The following is a 22,152-nucleotide window of genomic DNA, read 5'->3' as shown; positions in this document are numbered from 1 at the left end:
ATGGTTGAAGGAAACTGTACAGCTGTGACACACTTCATTCTCCTGGGGTTTTCAGATGTCCCTGAGTTGAGCGTTCTTCTCTCTTTGGTGTTTCTTCTCATTTATGGTGTCACTGTCTTGGCCAACCTGGGCATGACTGCCCTGATTCGGGTCAGTTCTCAACTTCACACACCCATGTACTTTTTCCTCAGTCATCTGTCCTTTGTAGATTTCTGCTACTCTTCCATTATTGTACCTAAAATGTTGGCTAACATCTTCAATAATGAGAAAGCCATATCATTCCTGGCATGTATGGTCCAATTCTATTTGTTTTGTGCCTGTGTGGTCACTGAAGTCTTTCTGCTGGCTGTGATGGCCTATGACCGTTTTGTGGCCATTTGTAACCCACTACTGTACATGGTCATCATGTCCCCAAAGCTCCGCATGGTACTGGTGTCTGGCTGCTACCTCTGTGCATCAGTGTGTTCTCTGATTCACTTGTGCTTAGCCCTTGAGATCCCATCATTTAAGTCAAATGTGATCAACCACTTCTTCTGTGATATACCTCCTCTCTTAAGTCTTGCCTGCAGTGATGTCACCATTAATAAGGTGGTGCTGTTTGTTGTAGCCACTTTCAATGAGAGCTTGAGTATTGTGATCATCTTCACCTCCTACTTGTTTATCCTCATCACCATCCTGAGAATGCGCTCTGCAGAGGGGAGACGCAAAGCCTTTTCTACCTGTGCCTCCCATCTCACAGCCATCACTGTCTTCCATGGAACCATTCTTTCCATTTATTGTTCCTCCACATCAGAAAATACTGGAGATGCTGACAAAGTGGCCACAGTGTTCTACACTGTAGTGATTCCCATGCTGAACCCCTTGATCTACAGCCTCAGAAACAAGGATGTGAAGGGTGCTCTCAGGAAATTTGTGAACTCTAAGACATATGCCTAATTAACATTATGTTGTCAGTGTATAGAATTCTTGGGTAGACACTGGCAGGTGGATTAATAGATGCCACAAAGTTGAGCTAGAAAGAGAAGGAAGGAGCAGCGCCATTCATAGTGCCTCATTTTTTTCCAGTTTTGTGACTCAAATTTACAAGCATACTACTTTAGAGTTTCCAAAATTTAAGGTTGATTTCTTTGCTTGATTTAAATCAATTGGTTATGAGTTATGCCCTAACAAGTGAAACATATTTCATTTTGGGCAAAATCTTCCCCAATCTAAAAAGAAGGATTTTGCAAAGTTTATAATTTTATTTCTGTATCCATAATGGACATTATGATTCATTTCAAATAGAATGTAATATATGAAAATCATTAAACTAATAAACTTGAATGCACAGATTGAGAAGACCATGGAAGACCATGGATATTTGTTGAAGATTTTATTTAGTTTGCTATTGTAGGCTCATTGCTTATTTCATTTTCCCTTTTGTAATGCTGCTACACTGCTTGTTGTTTTTGGACTATTGGATAATATGCATTCCTTTGAAAATATTTTAATAGTATTGAATAATGCAAATTATGTTTTTTGAAGTATATTGATGTTTGAGTCTGTGTGTAATCTGTGCATATGAGTGCTGTGTCCACAGAGGACACGAGTCTTGGGGTCTTCTGAAACACCTGATGTTTGTCCTCAGATCAGTACTCAGGACATCTGAAAACACAAAAAGACATCATAAATGCTGAGCCACATCATCTGCCCTATTACAGAGCATAAAACACGCATAAGAAATTTTGAATTCCTAGAAAATAAAAGCTTCCAGCTTTTTTCATTGTATCTACAGAGAACTCTCATTGAAGATAGACTTAGTAAAATGTCTCTTCCCTTGTTTTATATCTAATTATGTGTTCATTGCTAACATTGCTACTGATGAAATACTTCAAGTCACCTATGTTCACATTCTATGCTTATATACACACTTATAGATTTTATTTCATTAAAGTTGTACTTTGAGGATTTCACACATGTATACATTACTTTCTCATTACTATCAACCCAATCTCTGTGAATCCCTCGGCCCTCATACTCCCTCTCATTGAGTGTCTCTTTCCCATGTTCATGATTCTTTTCCTCTTTTTTGTGACTCATAAAGTTCAGTTAGGGCCATCTGTGTGATGTTGGGTTTGAGACTATCCACTGGAACATGATTCCTCATCAGTGGGTTTGAAACTGAAGACAGCATCTTTCCCTCCTCCATGCTCCATCCAAAGCCCATAGTTCAACTCACACATCTTCCATCATGATGCAATGTCTGTCATTTCCCAAATTTCCATGTTTCTTAGCCACGTTCATTTTCAGTTCTATCTATACTGTTAACACTTTTGTATTACACCTTAATATTTACTCCAATTTGTAAAGTGTATTCAGTTGTTGATAGAAGCCTCTCTCCTTGAGTCTATGATGTTATAACAGCAATGGGCTGGAGTTCAGGAAGCCAGGTTGGATTCTTGACTCTGATTTTTCTTTGCCTTTAATTTTTATTCATTGGCTTTTGAAGTTTTGTACAATTACCTATATAAACCCTGGGAACCACATATGACAGAAAGCATACACTGTTTATCTTTCTGAGACTGAATTAATTCTCTTAATATGATCACATTTTCTTACAAAATCATATTTTCTTACAAATGGCCTAATTTTTGCAAGAATTCCACTGTATAAAGCACATCATCTTTATCCATTCCTCTGCTGCTGGACACCTAAGCTAGCTCCATATTTTACCTATTGTGAATAGTGCTACAACAACTATTGACTTTAAAAACTGTCATTAATTTAATTTTCCCTGGTGTGGTGGAAAGCTCATGGGGAATGTTCTTTATAGGCCTATGCAACCACTATGGCAGTTCAATGAATTGAAGACTTTCTCAGCAAACCAAATGAAACCCAGTCAGCATCTTAGTGGCTTCAATGTAGACTTCAGGAGAGACATTTACCTGTTTGCAACCCAACAAGAGTTCATTGCTCTTTTCATTGTGACTGAGCCATGCACAGTAAGAGTTATTTCTCTAAACATTGCTCTAAGTTTACCCTTTGTTGGATTACAGACATAAATCATGTGTGATGAGATGCTTAAGTCTCTTAATGATACAGAGGAAGTAAGTCTATATAGGGAATTATATGATAAAGCTTCTGCATTTTCCACAATTTCATAAATTAATGAGGCTCATATTTTCCTGATTTGCATTAACCAAAATGAGACTCCATGAGGCAAATAATCCTAGTGAGCTCACAGAAAATAAAATATGACTTAGAACCTGGGAGGAAATGGAAGGAAGGCATAAAAAACTCAACTGTAAAGTTTCAGACTGGACATTTATGTTTATATTTATATTTTCTGTGTTGGCTTAAAATGGTGCACTCATAGATGTAAATTGGCCAGGAAAACTATAAAGAAACATTTTTTTTCTATAATACCATTCCAGGCAATAAAAATCACCTTATCCTGACTAATATGAGATGATAATTACTCCTGTATTAACCCAAAATTTAGGAAATAAGAGAAATTTTAAAAGAATTAAATGGAAACTTTTAATTTCATTGATAATTTCCTTTAATTTTAGTAAGGTGCTATGCAAGCACTATGATCCTGTTTTCACAGGATGATAATGATTTCCATAATAATTTTCAATATGACTTAAAATTATTCACCCTATGAATAAGATGAAAAATATATAATATGGTGATGCTTTTTAAATTTATGTATATTACATGCTGTTAAAATGTATTATATACATATTTCTGAATATCTGAAAACTTCGAGAAATACAGAGACACCAATCATTATTGTTCCATTTAATTTTCTTAACAAATTTGTATGTTTTTTGCACAGAAATTTAAATGATTTTGTTTTTGGCCTTTCTTATAAATTTTAACTTGATATTTATGACATGATCATCAAGTGAACATTTCCAAGACAAATAGTAGCATCCATGCATTATTTATTGAGTTTGACATTTAAAACATTCCTGAGAACAACAATGATGACACTGAAGCCATTCTTTGTTCTAACTCGTAGCATTTGTACCGGGACAGAATTCATCGTTATAGCACTTTGGCTGACTTCCAAAAGTCTCTTAAAGATGTGTTTTAGCAATACTTCTGTGTTAAAAATAACTTTGCTTGACATGGCATTTATACATGGAATTTTTGAGAAGGCATTACATCCATCTAGTAATACACAGAAAAGTACAACGTAAAGTCCTAGATTGACATTTTAAAGCCAGAAGAACAGCCAGGTAGAGCAGATGATGGGCATGGTCATATAGCTCTATGTCTAGAAGAGAGAACACAGTGCTCACATCTTTCTAAGCTTGTGCCTTTTTCCAGAGTCAAGCAGATGGGGAGGCGCAAAGCCAGCATTTTGCCTTTTCTAGCAACTTATTTTGATTTCCCCCCTGATTTGTCACAATTTTTCTTTTGCAAGACTAATACAAAGACCATACTGTATTTTGGTTGACTATGATTCAGTTTAAATGAGGTAATATTTGCATAATTTTTAGAGGAATCTAAGTATGTATTTTTACTTACCAGTTCTACTCATTAGAACGTGGTCCTAGCTTTGATTTAAAATATTTCCTAGCAACACAATAAAAGAAGACTCTATGAGAAATCCCATGCTATCTGAATTATATTTTACACTCTTGATACAAGAATATCAACATGCAGAATCACCCATGAAGTCTGATATACAGTGTGTTTTGATTTTTAAATTGTTTTCCATTATATTTATTTGTGTACGTGTTCACACATATAGGAATCTCTCTCTCTCTCTCTCTCTCTCTCTCTCTCTCTCTCTTCTCTCTCTCTCTCTCTCTCTCTCTCTGTGTGTGTGTGTGTACATTTGTATGAAAGTGTATGTGTGTGTGTATCATTGTTCATAAGCAAACATTAAAAGAAAACTCTGAGAGTTTATTTGCACTTGAACTTTGTGGGAATCTTGGATCAAGCTCAGGTTGTTGAAAACAATTTGCTGGTGCTTGTACCCAATGAACCATCTATCAGCAAATTTGCTTGGTTTTACATGGTAATTTCCCAAATTAGGGTGTTGGCATTATTATTATTATTATTATTATTATTATTATTTATTTTACAATACTATTCAGTTCTACATAATAGCCACAGATTCCCTTGTTCTCTCCCTTCCTGCCCCCCTCCCCTTCCCCCCAGCCCACCTCCCATTCCTACCTCCTCCAGATCAAGGTCTCCCGCGAGGACTGGGATCGACCTGATAGACTCAGTCCAGGCAGGTCCAGTCCCCTCCTCCCAGATTGAGCCAAGCATCCCTGTATAAGTCCCAGATTTCAAACATATATCTCATGCAGCGAGCCCAGGACCTGGTACCACTGCCTAGATGCCTCCCAAACAGATCAAGCCAATCAACTGTCTCACCTATTCAGAGGGCCTGATCCAGTTGGGGGCCCCTCAGCCTTTGGTTCATAGTTCATGTGTTTCCATTCATTTGATTATTTGTCCCTGTGCTTTATCCAACCTTGGTTTCAACAATTCTAGCTCATATAAACCCTCCTCTTTCTCACTAATTAGACTCCCAGAGCTCCACCCGGGGCCTAGCCGTGGATGTCTGCATCCAGATTCCTCCGTCCTTGGATGGGGTTTATGGCACAGCCATTAGGGTGTTTGGCCATCCCATCACCAGAGTAGGTCAGTCCCAGCTGTCTCTTGACCATTGCCAGAAGTCTTTTGTGGGGGTATCTTTGTGGATTTCTGTGGGCCTCTTTAGCTCTTTGTTTCTTCCTTTTCTCATGTGGTCTTCATTTACCAGGGTCTCCTATTCCTTGTTCTCCCTCTCTTTTCTTGATTCAGTGAGGATCTCCCACTCTCTTTCCCTCAAACCTTGCCCTTCATTGCTCCCACTCATGTCCAGGCTGTTCATGTAGATCTCATCCATTTCTCTGTGTCTTTCTTGGGGTCCCGTTTTCCAGGTAGCCTCACTGGTGATGTGATAAGCAGTCCAGTCATCCTTGTTCCACATCTAGCATCTTCCTATGAGTGAGTACATACCATATTTGTCTTTCTGAGTCTGGGTTACCTCATTCAGGATGATTTTTTTCTAGATCCATCCATTTGCCTGAAAACGTCATGATGTCATTGTTTTTCTCTGCTGAGTAGTATTCCATTGTGTATATGTGCCACAATTTATTTATCCATTCTTCAGTTGAAGGGCATCTAGGTTGTTTCCAGGTTCTGACTATTACAAACAATGCTGATATGAACATAGCTGAGCAAGTGCTCTTGTGGTATGATTGAGCATTTCTTGGGTATATGCCCAGAAGTGGTATAGCTGGATCTTGGGGGAGATTGATTCCTAATTTTCTAAGAAAGCACCATATTGATTTCCAAAGTGGTTGTACAAGCTTGCATTCCCACCAGCAGTGGAGGAGAGTTCCCCTAGTTCCACATCCTCTCCAGCATAAAGTGTCTTCAGTGTTTTTGATCTTAGCCATTCTGACAGGCATAAGGTGGTATCTCAGAGTTGTTTTGATTTGCATTTCCCTGATGATTAGGGATGTTGAGCAATTCCTTAAATGTCTTTCAGCCATTTGAGTTTCCTCTGTTGAGAATTCTCTGTTTAGTTCTAAAGCCCATTTCTCAATTGGACTATTGGTCGTTTTGATGTCTAATTTCTTGAGTTCCTTATATATTCTGGATATCAGTCCTCTGTCACATGTGGGGTTGGTGAAGATCTTTTCCTATTCTGTAGGCTGTCGCTTTGCCTTGTGGACCAGGAACAAGGCAAGGCTGTCTACTCTCCCCATACTTATTCAATATAGTACTTGAAGTTCTGGCCAGAGCAATAAGACAACATAAGGAGATTAAGGGGATACAAATTGGAAAGGAAGAAGTCAAGCTGAGAAGGCAATTAGAGATACATCACCCTTTACAATAGCCAAAAATGACATAAAATACCTTGGGGTAATACTAACCAAGCAAGTGAAGGACCTATATTACAAGAACTTTAAGTCCCTGAAAAAAGAAATTGAAGAAGATGTCAGAAAATGGAAAGATCTCCCATGCTCATGGATAGGCAGGGTTAACAAAGTAAAAATGGCAATCTTACCAAAAGCAATCTACAGATTCAAAGCAATCCCCATCAAAATACCAACACAATTCTTCACAGACCTGGAAAGAATAATACTCCACTTCATATGGAAAAACAAAAAACCCAGGATAGCCAAAAGAATCCTGTACAATAAAACAGCCTCTGGAGGCATCATGATCCCTGACTTCAAGCTCTACTATAGAGTTACAGTAATAAAAACAGATTGGTATTGGCATAAAAACTGATATGTGGTCCAATGGAATCGAATTGAAGACCCTGACATTAACCCACACACCTATGAACATATAATTTTTGACAAAGAAGCCAAAAGTGTACAATGGAAAAAAGAAAGCATCTTCAACAAATGGTGCTGGCATAACTGGATATCAACATGTAGAAGGCTGCAAATAGATCCATATCTGTCACCGTGCACCAAACTTAAGTCCAAGTGGATCAAGGACCTCAACATAAATCCAGCTACTCTGAACCTGCTAGAAGAGAAAGTAGGAAGTAGCCTTGAACACACTGGCATAGGAGATCACTTCCTAAATATAACACCAGTAGCACAGACACTGAGACAAACAATCAATCAATGAGACCTCTTGAAACTAAGAAGCTTTTGTAGGGTGTTGGCATTTTTAAAACACGTTTGTATTTTGAAAAACCTCACATATGAGAACTGCAACTTTATCACTTCCACACCTCTATATCCACAATCTTTTCTGTGGTCATTTCTAATTCCATGCTCTCTTAATTATTTGTGTGTTGCATGTGTGTGTACACACACACACACACACACACACACACACACACACACACATATATATATATATATATATATATATATTACCTACTGAGTCCATTTAAAGTTGCTTGTATTTACATTGTCCAGCATTGATCCCATGGGATAGTATATGCTATTACTTGGGAGCTGGATCTTTTTTGGTATACATATAATAATTATACATATGAGTGGGAAATTCTGATGTTTTGATTGCATGCATGCATTATTTAATTATCAAGTCAGAGAAATTCTCCTATTCAGCATGCAATACAAATTTCTTTTTATAGGGAGAACACTGAGCTTATTTGATTCTTAGCTGAAGCAGTGGGGCAGAACCCAAGGTAGCTTTATCTGTCTACAGCATCCTTTCACAGGTCATCTCTCAGATCAAGCTGGGAGTCTTGCATGACCCTGCTGAAAAAAATTGTCTAATGTGTCAGTATGAAGCAGAGTTGGAATTTATTACATAAAAGTTTCATCACAGATTTACAGAAAATATTGATAGAGAGAGGCACTCAGGCAATGGATAAACCACACTTAACTGTGGGTGTTTCTCAAGACAGTGCTTCAGTCTTTTATCATTATAGGATTTTTGTGGCTTCTGGAATTGCATCTAAAATCCTCCCTATGGAAACTTAGATTTGATTATATTGTTAGGCATAATATTCACTGAATAAGTTTACTGTTTATAAGGTAAATCTGTAGGTCACTTAGGTTGTTCAGGAAATTAGAGATTTTTTTCACTATGAAAAGTTTAGTTTTGTTTATGAGATCCCCAGAAATTTTCTAGGTCTAGGAAACAAGTGAGGGGCCTATTTGCAGGTTCAATAGATTTAGACACAGGAATATCTCATTATTATTTAACCCTTTATTTGAAAATATCTCTGCTTAAAGGAATGTTATTTAATTTCTATAATGGCAAAATTCAGTCCAAATGATGTATTTTTTCATGTATAGTATATTGTTTTAACTTTATTGCCATTTCTGTGCAATAGCTCCCTAAACCTGGGTGGTTTATAAACAGATTTCTGATGATGTTCCACAGAGAATAATTTTGAGTCTTCCAGGACATATCTTTAGTTCAACTTTATTAACTCTGTTATGGCACAGAAATTAGTCTTTGTTTTACATAAGAGATCATTTTCCCAGGAGCTTAATTTACAGAATAAACCTTTGCTTATGAGAAATGTTTAAATCTCCAGTGCTGGGGAGAAAAATGTCTCAGGTTTACTCAAAAGCACAGGGCTCTAGTTACCTGAATTTGGAAATGGACGCATTTTATTGAGTAAAGTCATGTTAAAATGTATCTAACTTTTCTTCTAAATCTTCTAAAGCAGATTACATATGAAAAGTCTTCAACTTTAAAATTTCCAGGAAAAAGTTGCTTGGTATTTTATGAAAAGACAGCTGATGATAAATGAGAATAGATTCTTCTAATATCAAGCATTTTCAGCCTGAAATATTTCAGACGACAGAAATGTAAGATATCTTTCTCTTTCTGTCTGTCTTTCTCTCTCTGTTTCTCTTTCTTTATCACTCTCTCTCCCCCACCTACCTCTCCCTCTATGTGTATCTCTCTCTCTCTCTCTCTCTCTCTCTCTCTCTCTCTCTCTCTCTCTCTCTCTCTCTCTCTGTGTGTGTGTGTGTGTGTTACTCTTTTTCTTGCTTCTACCAACTTACTTCATGACATCTATAACTGATGGCAGAGGATGAGTTACTAAATTGTCTTTATAAAATAGCCATGACTTTAGGTCATGCATACTTTGTTTGCTTAGAAACAAAAATAAGTATTTTGTGTTCAATTTAATTTGAATTTATCATAAAGTAGCTGCATGTTATCAGCAGAAATCATTGCAAAGATTTCCAAGATTTGCCAATGTTACCAAGAAAATTTTCCTGGCATTTTTTTATTGCTCTTTCTTTCCTGTTGTTTTTCTTTTTTGTGACCTAGAAATGTATTTAATGAACTTTTTAAAAATTATTTTTCCTTTTGTTTGTGGGATTATAATTTAATTACATTTATTTCTCCAAACCCTCCCATATACTTTATATACTTCCCTTGGCTCTCCTTCCATGGCCTCTATTTTCACTATTTGTTATTGTGTATGTATATATATATATATATATATTCTGAAATATTCAATGTAGCCTGTTCAATATAGCCTGTTCAGTCCATATGGAGTTATATGTATGTATGTTTTCAGGACTGATAGTTTAGCACTATAAAGCCAATGGATGAGCTCTTCCCTGGGCAGGAGCCCTTTCCTGCTTTCAGCTTGACTCTGTTGCCTATACATTAGGTACAATACATTGTACCGAGTGGAGGCCTTTTAGGCTTTTTCATGTTCACTATAATATGTTTGTTGGTGTCTTTCCTTTCTTTCTTCCTTCATTCTCTCCTTTCTTCATGTTCATGTCTGTCCGACTTTCTCTTTCTTTCTTTCTTTCTTTCTTTCTTTCTTTCTTTCTTTCTTTCTTTCTTTCTTTCTTTCTTTCTTCTTCCTTCCTTCCTTCCTTCCTTCCTTCCTTCCTTCCTTCCTTCCTTCCTTCCTCTCCTCCCTCCTTCCTTCCTTCCTTCCTTCCTTCCTTCGTTTCTTTCTTTCATCTTTCTTTCTTTTTTTGAGACAAGGTTTCTCTGTCCTGGTCCTTGCTTTGTAGACCAGGCCTCAAACTCAGAGATCCACCTGCCTCTTCCTCCCAAGTGCTCAGATTAAAGGAGTACAACACCACACCAGGATTCATTCATATTCATTCTCTCTCTCTCTCTCTCTCTCTCTCTCTCTCTCTCTCTCTCTCTCTCTCTCTCTCCTTTTTCAGTCGAAGAAGAAATCAAGACTACATGACTTTAATTATTGGTTCTACTTCTTTTAAGTTTGTTCATGATGTAAGAAAAATGCCAGGCTTTTTTTTTTGTTTGAATTTCCTGTTTTCTTTGTACTACTGAAAATATTAGGCATCGTCCTCAATTCTTTTATTTCAGAAAGTCAGAGAATAAAATAACCTCCATGATGGGATTGTGTTTTTACTGCCATATGTTCTCACTGTCTTAAGTCACCCACTTTGACTCACAAGTTACTTAAGAAATCTAGAGAAGTTGTCATTTACTTTTTTCTTAATTTAGGTAATTGTAATTTATGATATATATGTGACATATTATATATCATATTATTATATGTAACATATACATGTATGCCCTTGCATGCTATAACTCTTTTAGAATTAATCATGTCTAAGATATAATTTTAAAAGTTCATGCTAATTTTCCAACTTATATGTAATGATGAACCTTAATATAACAATTCTTCCCTTTGACATGTTTTTTGTATTAATATCTTATAAATACACTTATAATTTGGTCAATGGTTTTCATTAATTTTAACATGATTATATTTTATGAAACTCTGAGATTAAAATCTTTAGTTTAGAATAATTTAGCTTTTCGATTTTATCTGTTGTCATAATAATATTTTGACTACATTTTTCTTATTTTCTCAAAAACATTTGTCTCATATGTCTGAGTCATTGTAGAGCTTGATTGTAGTGAATCAAGTAGTTTTAATTGAAAATAAAATTATTTTGGATTTATCATATAGTTTTTGAATTTTACTTTTAATTTTTAATTTTATTAACACTTCAGAATCTTTCCAAGGCATTAATTTCAGATGAAATTTTATAGTGTCACAAAGTGTAATTGAAGGTAATTTTGCTTCAAATCTCACACTATTAGATTGACAGTAGTATAACTATTGTATATGACATAGCTAAAATATTCCACAAATGACAATGTCAGATCTTTAATAAAGTCTTTAGTGATTAGATCAAATACTATGATATGTCATATTATAGCACTGAATTATTTCAGACAAAATCACACCTCAACCCTCAGATACCTACTTAATTGTATTTTAGATGGCCATGGCTTATAACAACATGTATGAAAGGGGTGTGCTGAGATATGTAGTTTTTGTAAGAATCTGAACTACATAATATTTTGAAATTTTTGTAATTCTGTTTTGCTTGTACTCCAAACATATGTTCTTGACATTAATGCTCTATTTTTTTTCTGCAGTTAACATAAATCCCTTGTTTTTCTTTTTCTCTTCCCAGAAGTAGCATGTGACTTTTCCTAAACTGCTATGTAGCAGTCATGGGTGAGGAAAACTGTACCTCTGTAACAGAGTTCATTCTTGTTGGCTTTTCTGATGTCCCTGAGCTGGCTTTCCTTCTTTTCCTGGTATTTCTTTTCATTTATGGAGTGACAGTCACTGCAAACCTGGGCATGACTGCGCTGATTCAGGTCAGCTCTCAACTTCACACACCCATGTACTTTTTCCTCAGCCACCTGTCCTTTGTGGATTTCTGCTACTCTTCCATCATTGTGCCAAAGGTATTCACTAACATCATTAACCAGGAAAAAGTTATTTCTTACCTGGGATGCATGGTACAATTTTATTTATTTTGTGCGTTTGCAGTCACTGAGGTCTTTCTATTGGCTGTGATGGCCTATGACCGCTTTGTGGCCATTTGTAACCCACTTCTGTACATGGTCATCATGTCCCCAAAGCTCCGCATGGTACTGGTGTCTGGCTGTTACCTCTATGCATCAGTATGTTCTCTGATTCACCTGTGGTTAGCCCTTGCCATCCCATCGTTTAAGTCGAATGTGATCAACCACTTCTTTTGTGATCTGCCTCCTCTCTTAAGTCTTGCTTGCTCTGATGTTTCCAAGAATGAATTATTCCTGTTCATCATTGTCAATTTCAATGAGATTCTCACCATTGTAATCATCTTCACCTCCTATTTGTTTATTCTTGTCACCATCCTGAAGATGCGCTCTGCAGAGGGGAGACGTAAAGCCTTTTCCACCTGTGCCTCCCATCTCACGGTCATCATTGTCTTCCATGGAACAATTCTTTTTATTTACTGTCAGCCCAACTCCGGAAATAGTTTAGATATTGATAAAGTAACGACAGTTTTCTATACTGTGGTCATTCCCATGCTGAACCCCCTGATCTATAGTCTGAGGAATAAGGATGTGAAAGAGGCTCTCAGAAAAGTGTTAGAGTCTAAAAAGAATTCTTTCCTAGATTTTTTTTCATAAGACTTAAGGATCTATAGTTATCACCCATATATTGACAAATATATGAACTGAATATGAAGCATAGAAAAAAATAGCTATTACACTAAGATGTTTATTAATGACTCTTATTATTCATATATCTTTGTGTGTTCTCTATTTGCAAAAGTAGAAATGAGGATTTTCAAAGGCTGTATTTATATGTTGTTCTTTATTTTGGAGTATTTTAAGCTGATATGAGTTATAATGTGACACAAGCACCATTTTTTTCATTTTTGTAAACCTTTTTTATAGCATAATTATAGAATATATGATCTATCTAAAAATTGACTTCCTGATACTTTATAATGAATAACAACACTTTGTTGAGCAGTTTATATACAAGTATCTGGAGTTTATACACTGGTACATATCATGTATACATTAGGCTTTTTGAAATTTCATTTAATCTTTTTTATTTGTATTACTAAATTATTTTTAGAACTTCCTTTAGTATCTGCTTAAGAAAAATAAGTGCAAGAATAATATTTATTCATAAGAATACAGGACATATTAATTACATATTATAACTCATGGTGCTTTGGGCTCCTTTTTGTTTATAATCCTTTGTATTATTTGTCTTTGTGTTTCTCTATATTAAGTTTTACCATCATTGGATTGGCTTATCCATGTCTGCATTTATGGCTTATCACTGACTTCATACTGTATCTTCAATCAAGTGAAAGTGAAGCATGTACTTCACCTCTAAGTGCATCTCCAATCTCTGTTAGTGCTTTGCATATGTACTTGACCTTAAAAAATATTCCTGTCACTCTTTATAACTACCTAACCAACATACCTTCAGGCAGTGACTCATGATTCATGTCTACTATATAGGATGATTTTATAAATTTCCACCTCATGTTTATCTGTTCAAGTAAAATTTTTGTCCTAGTATCTATAAAATGTCAGAATAAAAGTTGGATTAAGTTCAAGAGAGTAAAATTTGGTGTTTTGACCTTGACTTTTAACTTTGTAAGCAGTTGATTTCTTCAGTCCTTAGTGTTCTCTGTGTTAACATTGGTTACTTCTGTTATCCTCATGGTTCTTCAGGGATGGGCAGGAACCTCCATTGAGAGGTTTTGTTGCCACCTCATTCTCTTAGGAAAAGAACAAAGACTACCACATGGAAGACAGAGTGGTGTTGGCTTCCTGAAATATCACTACCTGTGCTATGTATAGATAATGTATACTCATGGACATTTGTATTCAGATACAAAAATAAATTTTATTAAAGTATGATGTAGTAAATTTTAGAAGTAAATTTTATTATATAGATATGCATGAATATTTTCTATAAATATAGTTATTGGCTGGTACAATTGATGAACATATGTCTTAGGATAGATTAAATTTGGGATTTAAATGTCAATGCTTTCCCTTCCCACAGAGACAGATGAATCCCCCATTGGGCCCTCCTTGTTACCAAGCCTTCTGGGGCTGTGGATGTGGCATTATTATTCTTTAATTTATTGTTAATATCCACTTATGAGTATGTATGCACCGTGTTTGTCTGTCTGGGTCCGGGTTACCTTACTCTGAATGATTTTTTTTTTTTCTAGTTCCATCCATTTGCCTTCAAATTTCCTGATGCCATTGTGTATATCAGCTGAGTAATACTCCATTATGTAAATGTACCACATTTTCTTTATCCATTCTTCAATTTAGAGACATCTAGATTGTTTCCAGATTCTGGATATTACAAATAAAGTTGCTATGAACAGAGTTGAGCATATGTCCTTGTGGTATGAATGAACATCCCATGGGTATATGCTCAAGAATGGTGTCACTGCATCTTGAGGTAGACTGATTCCCAATTTTCTGAGAAACTGCCATGTTGATTTCCAAAGTGACTGTGTAAGTTTGTACTCCCACGAGCAATGAAAGAGTTCCCCTTGTACCACATTCTCTTCAGCATAAGTTGTCATTTGTGTTTTATATCTTAGCCATTCTGCCAGGTGTAAGATAGACTCTCAGAGTCATTTTGATTTGCTTTGCCCTGAGGGATAAAGATGTTGAACATTTCTTTAAGTGTTTCTCTGCTATTTGAGATTCTTCTGTTGATTATTCTCTTTTTAGGTCTGTATCTTAGTTTTTAATTGGATTATTATTTTTTTTTTGATGTCTAGTTTGTTGAATTGTTCATATATTTTGAAAATCAGTCCTCTATCAGATCTGGGCTTGGTGAAGATCTTTTCTCATTCTTTAGGCTGCCATTTTGTCCTATTGACAGTAGATCAAAATGGCATATTGTCCTTTGCCTTGCAGAAGGTTTTCAGTTTTACATGCTTCCATTAATTAGTTGTCAATCTTAGTGTCTATGCTACTGGTATTCTATTCAGGAAGGTGTCTCCTGTGCCAATGGGTTTAAGGCTATTACCTGGTTTCTCTTGTATCAGGTTGAGTGTAACTGATTTTATGTTGAGGTACTTCATATCCTTGGACTTCAGTGTTGTGTAAGGTGATAGATACCTATCTATTTATATTCTTCTATGTGCCAACACTAAATTATGCCAGCAGAATTTGTTGAAGATGCTTTCTTTTATCCATTGGCTTCTTTGACAAAAATTCAGGTATCTATAGGTTTATGGATTTATATCTGTATCTTTGATTCCATCAGGTAGAAACCTGAAGCCAGGGAAACTCCCACAAATCTACAAAGATGACTCCAGCTAAGATTCTTAGCAATAGAGAATACATAGACTGAACTATCCATCTCCTGTAATCAGATTGGTGGCTATACCAATTGTCATCAAAGAACCTTCATCCAATAACTGATGGAAATGGATGCAGAACTCACTGCCAAATATTAGAGCCAAACTTGGGTAATTCCTGCTGATGAGAGGGAGGAAGGATTGTAGGAGCCAAAGTGGTCAAGTACTCTACAAAAAAAAAAAAAAAAAAAAAAAAAAAAAAAAAAAAAAAAACCATAGGAACAACTAGTCTGGCTCATAGGAACTCACAGAGTTTGACACAAAAAACCAGGGAGCCTGCATAGGACTGACCTAAGCCCTTGACATATGTCTGACAGTTGTATAGCTTGGTCTACTTATGGGACTCCTAACAATGGGGACAGGGGTTATCCCTAATGCTTTGACTAGATACTGAGAAGCTCTTCCTCATACTGGGTTGCTTTGCTCAGCCTAAATAAAAGGGGAGGTTCTTAAGAAAAGTTGATAAGCCATGCTTTGTTGATACTCATGGGGGCCTGCCTCCTTCTGAACAGAAACAGAGGAGGAGGGGATTGATGGTGAAAGGTAAAGGGGGAATAGGAAGATATGAGAGGGAAAATTATGGTCAGGATGTAAAATAAATAAGTGAATTTTAAAAAGTGTTAATGCTTATTTCAAAAATCAGGCCGGGAAACAACACTTGCTTCCATCTTTTTATATATTTTGAACTGGATTTTTATACCTGAAATAAGATTTTTCTGTTCATTACTATTTCATCCCACTCCAAAGGCCTAGGTTTTCTGCTTTGTACTGTGCAAACAAAACCTGGGAACATAGAAATCATGATGGGTGATAGTGTCAAATATAAACATTATTAAGGAAATTATTGTGCTGAGTATATTCTTTCTCCTAATATATTAATATCCTAATAGAATTATGCTGATATTGAGAATAACAACACATATTTCATATGCAGCAAACAAAGGCAAGTGTCCTGGTTAATAATACTGATATTATTATTAATAATATATGTGATATGAGAAATTCACAATGGTATGGAATATACATTTTACTTGGAGAGAAAGCTATGAGACTATATTCACAGATAAATTCCTCAAACTTTTTGCAGGACAATAATTAAATAATAGCCAATTTACAGAAATTACAAATAGCACATAAAATGAACTTGTTTTAGAGTTAGAAATATCTCAAATGAAAGTCACTTCTGAACAGAATTTTTGTATTTGAATAAGAAAAAATAGTAAGATACATAGTTTGATGAGATGTTCTGTAAGTATGCATACATGGAAAACTTGAAAGATACATCATAGATGGATATATAGACAGAAGATGGTAGAAACATATACTGTGAAAGTGAATGGAGCTAATTATCATGGAGAAAACATGGACTACTTTTAAGAACTTGAACATGTTTATATAAACAACATGAAGTTACTTGGACTTACAAATTGGGAATAATTTCTCATTATAGCATTCACATATTTATTGTAACTTTGTTTATACATCAACAATGTTATAAAATTAGTAAAGAATTTTGAATTTAGTAGAGATGTTATGTGGAATGTAAAGAGTCATTGTGGCTCAGTGAATCTGGGATGGATCATCAATTATGCAAATGAAAGGCCATTGTGTGACCAATAATATATTAAAAATAGAGAAACATTTTATATTTACTTAAAATTACATGTAATATATAGGTACACATCCTTTACTTTAGTTGCAATATAATTACATCAGCTAACTTCTTCCCTTTCTTTCATTCAACACTTTCCATGCTCCTGACTCTTACTTGAATCGTGGCTTCTTTTTCTTTGACATCTATATCTATATCTATTGTGGTCATTGTGTCCCTTCACAGCAATAAAAAACTAAGACAGAAGTTGGTACCAGGAATAGGGTATTGCCGTGACAGGCCTGGCCATGCTTTCGTTTGGAGTAATAAGGACTTTGGTATTTTGGGTTAGGAAAGCAGTGGCGTGCTTTAAACATTCTTAATGGGGCATACTAGTAGGAGCATGGAAGACAATGGTGCTGATAATTATTTGAAATGTCAGCAAATGCCTCAAGAGGTTTCAGATAAGAATTTTAGTATGTTGCCCAGAAATCATTTCTGTGATATTTTTGGTGAAGGAAGTGGCTGCCTTTTGTCCTTGTCCAAGGAGTATGCCTGAGACTAAAATGAATAGTTTTGGATGAATTCTGATGGCAGAAGAATTCTCAAAACAGCCTCATATAGACCCTTTCATATGGATATTATGGTGACTCTAATGATGCTATATAATGAAAAGGCCCAAGCTGAGCAAGGAAAAATATATGAGGAGAAAAAGATTACCAGGAGAAGAATGGAGCTAAATCCTTTGTTCAAGGAGATAAACAGATCAAGACATTGAATGAAGGGAGTGGTGACATCAGGGGAAGATTCCACCCAGCTACGTTTCCTGCTTGTGAAAAAGAACTGTAGAAAAGCTTAGAGATAGGTGTGGTGGAGCACACCTTTAAACCCAGCACTGGGAAGGCAGAGGTCAGGAAATCTCTGAGTTTTGAGGCCAGCCTAGTCTACAGAGAAAGTTTCAGAACAGCCAAGCTTAGGCATTGAAAGACATAATGCTGGTAAAGATGTAACTGAATAAGGGGGTCATGTTTCAGCCCCAGGCAAGCAGCAGAACTTGGTAACTTTGACCAAGTGGTTCTAGCTTTGGAGTTAAGGATAGAAGAAAGGAGTTATGAAATAAAGCCTTTGAGGCCAAATGTGTCAGGGGTGTCTCTGAATGGTGGCCTAGTAGAGAGGCCATTGCATGAAACTGTGAAGTTGAAGCCTGTGTCTTGGAGAAACCAAGGTGTTAGAGATGCCAAAGTTGTGGGATATCTTCCAAGGAGAGATGCTAGCTGTCAGTAGAACCAGCACAAGAGAAAAAAGTATGTTGAAGTCAATGAAGTTAAAAGGGTTTGAAGAGCAGAACATCATTTTGATGCAGAGTTTGGAGTATGCCAGCTTAATTTTGATCTCACTGTGCTCCCTTCTATGCATTTTGAAATGGTTATGTATATCCTGTGCCATTATATGTTGGAAGTATGTGATCTGACTTTTTATGTAGCTTTTAAAGGGAATTAAAGTTAAGAGATTGCCATGCATCTCAGAAGAGACTTTGGACTTTGAAACAAGTTTGAGACTGTAATAGACTGTGGAGATTTTGAGGTTGAACTAAATGCATTTTTGCATTATGATATGGATATAAGCTTTTAGGGGCCAGGAAGTAGAATGGTGTAGTTTGAAAGAAAATGGCCTCTCAAAGGGAGTAGCCCTATTAGAAGGTGTATACTTGTTGGAGAAAGTGTATCACTGTGGGCACAAGCTTTGAGGTCTCTTTTGCTCAAGCTTCCCTCAGTGTGGCAGTCAGTGGACTTCCTATTGCCTGCAAGATGTAGTACTCTCAGCTCTAGCACCATATCTGCCCACACACCACCATGCTTCCCATCATGATGTTAATGGACTGAACCTCTGAAACTGTAAGCAAGCCACCTCAGTTAAATGTTTTCCTTGTAAGAATTGTGGTCATGGTGTCTTTTTAATCTCTTTATAGCAATAAAAACTTAATTAAGACAGGGCTCATTCCTGGAAGAGACTAACTGCCCCTCCCTCAGCAATCATTAATTGCCTATAGTTATTGAGAACTATGAAACTGAAAATAGAATTGCAGATGGCATTACCAATGCAAATAATCACAGGAAACACTTCCAGAGACGCTTCAGTGTTCCATGAAACAAAAATTACATCATAAAACAATATTTAACTTTAATTGCTTGTTCTGAAGTCACAAGAGAATACCACAGCTAATTATTTGTTGACTATAATGCCAGGGGAATTGGTAGTAGGGATAATAAGAGTTAATATCTCCCTCAAATAAGCTCTCTCTACAGAGGTAGGAAGCGACTGCACCTACAACCAACAGGTTTGTCTGCAGGTCTTAGAAAATAGCGGTAGTATTTTTCATGTGAGCTATGTAGAACACAAGATGGCTTTTTATCACTACTTTATAATAAATATGATTTAGGAGAAATTTTGAGCCACTAAAGGCATTTGCATCTGGACATCCAAGGGCCAGAAGTGTACTCTTAAAAGTTCTATTGAAAAGACCTTGTTAAGTTAGGTGCATTTTTGGAGAAGATACGCCATAAGTGTTTTCAGGAATGTGTATCTCCTTACATATGTGACGATTTAAAATAAATTGTAGTTCAGATAGACATTTAAATTGTTGCATCAAAACAAATCAAGTACACATTCTGAGAATACAAAATGAAGAAAGACTTCAACAGACTCTTACATTTTCTTCACAGGAATGGAGGGATTGAATGAATATTCTAGGTGATTTATAGGGAGAAGAAAGAAATGCATTAGAAAGACACGCCATTGTCACTGTTTGTGAGCTTTATTCCTAGATGAGAGAATTTCCTTCCTTCCAATCTATGTATTTAGCTCCGTGTAGATATTCAGAATAGTTTTGAAGCCATCATCATACTCAGTAGACTAATTTCCATAGTTTTTGACTTGTTAAATATAACAAGTAGAGATAATCTAAAAGATAATTAAAACAAGTAAGAAAATTGATTGTGAGAACTGGATTTAATCATTTCATGTGTTGAAATCTTTCTGTAAGGCAAATGACCATTTAACTGACAGTGAAAAACCTTAACAGACTCTTACTTTTTTTTTTTCCTATTGAAAAGTTTTGGTAAGCTTCACTTTACAACAATAAGAGGCAGCACAAAAGGTAACTTACTTTACATTAAAAGCAAAAGTAATCACTGAGTTTGCTAGGCATGACACCTAGTCCATACAAATAATATTAATTTTACTGTGATTGCAAGTAACATCGGCGATGTTTAGATACCACAGCATCCAAAATTATTACTACAAAGTCGTTGTTATTGGTGGTACTTTCTATACTTGCGTGTTTCGTTAAGAAATTCAGGACCATTAAAATAAATGATTTCATTTGACTAACCTTTAGGAGAAAGACCTTGAGAAATCAATAAGGTTTGAATGCTGCACATTTGATCACATTTTTATCTAAGCTTCTTAACTACTGTATTGTGCAATAATGATTTTAAATCATATTTAGATTTAAATATGAGATTAGAACCATCCAATCATTCATCATATATTAATAATTTAATTTCTGAATCTCTATTTATTCTGTCTTGATATTAACATCTCAAAATCACAAAAGGGATATATTTTGTTTCACCTTTAGACATGCAGACAGTTCATTAGGCATGCTTTATGTGTGAACCTATTCTCTGTTTTATTTCCAAGATCAATTTTCAGATCTCACCAGGAGGAATCATGTTCCTGACAGACATAAATCTAACATCTGAGGCCACGTTCACCCTCTTGGGCTTCTCAGATTACCCAGAACTGCGGGTTCCCCTCTTCTTGCTGTTTCTGGCAGTCTACAGCTTCAGTGTGGTGGGGAACCTGGGAATGATTATGATCATCAGGATCAACCCCAAACTGCACACCCCCATGTACTTCTTCCTCAGCCACCTCTCCTTCACGGATCTCTGCTATTCTTCCATCATTGCTCCCAAGATGCTGGTGGACCTTGTTGTAGAAGACAGAAGCATTTCATTTTTAGGGTGCATAATGCAATTCTTTTTCTCCTGTACATTTGTCGTCACTGAACTAATTCTGTTTGCTGTGATGGCCTAGGACCGCTTTGTTGCTGTCTGCAACCCCCTGCTTTACACAGTTGTCATGTCCCAGAGGCTCTGCGCCCTACTGGTGCTTGGGTCATATGCATGGGGTGTGTTGTGCTCCTTGACACTCACCTGTTCTGCTTTAAAATTATACTTCCGGGGTTTCAACACAATCAACCACTTCTTCTGTGAACTGTCCTCCCTGATAGCCCTCTCTTGCTCTGACTCTCATCTCAGCCAGTTACTTCTGTTCATAGTCGCCACGTTCAATGAGATAAGCACACTGCTCATCATCCTTACATCGTATTTGTTCATTATCGTCACTGCCCTGAAAATGTATTCAGCTAGCGGCCACCGCAAAGTCTTCTCCACCTGTGCTTCCCACATGACAGCCATCACCATCTTCCACGGTACCATCCTCTTCCTCTACTGTGTGCCCAACTCCAAGAACTCCAGGCACACTGTCAAAGTAGCCTCTGTGTTTTACACAGTGGTGATCCCCATGCTAAACCCCCTGATCTACAGTCTGAGAAATAAGGATGTCAAAGACACAGTCTGCAAAGTAATGAATGTAAGGTATCTTTCTCAGTGACTCTAAGCTTTAACATACAATTAATTGTGTTACTGAAAAATCTGTTTGGTTTTCAAATGAGTGAACTGTGTATTAACCATTCATTTTAAAATTTCTTTAGATTTTTTTTAAAACAGACATAACATGTACAGTGAACAGCTGAACAGCTGATAATATGCTTTGCCTAAATTTACCCTACCAATTTGGTTGACCTTGGCTTTAGTGTTTGTTTTTAATGTTTTG

At 36.2% G+C, this 22,152-nt stretch overlaps 3 protein-coding genes across 3 annotated transcripts; all 3 read left to right on the top strand.

Moving 5' to 3' along the window:
* On the top strand, positions 1–936 carry LOC114687362 (olfactory receptor 5L1-like). Its single transcript, XM_028862022.1, has one exon. The coding sequence runs from the start codon at positions 1–3 to the stop codon at positions 934–936; it is 936 nt and encodes a 311-aa protein (XP_028717855.1).
* An 11,028-nt stretch (positions 937–11,964) lies between these two features.
* On the top strand, positions 11,965–13,002 carry LOC114687361 (olfactory receptor 5L2-like). The gene has a single exon (XM_028862021.1). It carries the CDS (start codon positions 11,980–11,982, stop codon positions 12,931–12,933), a length of 954 nt encoding a protein of 317 aa, XP_028717854.1. The 5' UTR covers positions 11,965–11,979; the 3' UTR covers positions 12,934–13,002.
* Positions 13,003–20,985: 7,983 nt separating this feature from the next.
* LOC114687360 (olfactory receptor 5D16-like) lies at positions 20,986–21,930 on the top strand. The gene is given in 1 exon segment (XM_028862020.1): positions 20,986–21,930. A coding segment is annotated over 1 exon segment (945 nt).
* Positions 21,931–22,152: the final 222 nt, after the last annotated feature.

This window comes from Peromyscus leucopus, chromosome 4 (assembly GCF_004664715.2).
Source record: "Peromyscus leucopus breed LL Stock chromosome 4, UCI_PerLeu_2.1, whole genome shotgun sequence".
Lineage (NCBI taxonomy): Eukaryota > Metazoa > Chordata > Mammalia > Rodentia > Cricetidae > Peromyscus > Peromyscus leucopus.
This window is presented reverse-complemented; position numbering and strand designations above follow the sequence as displayed.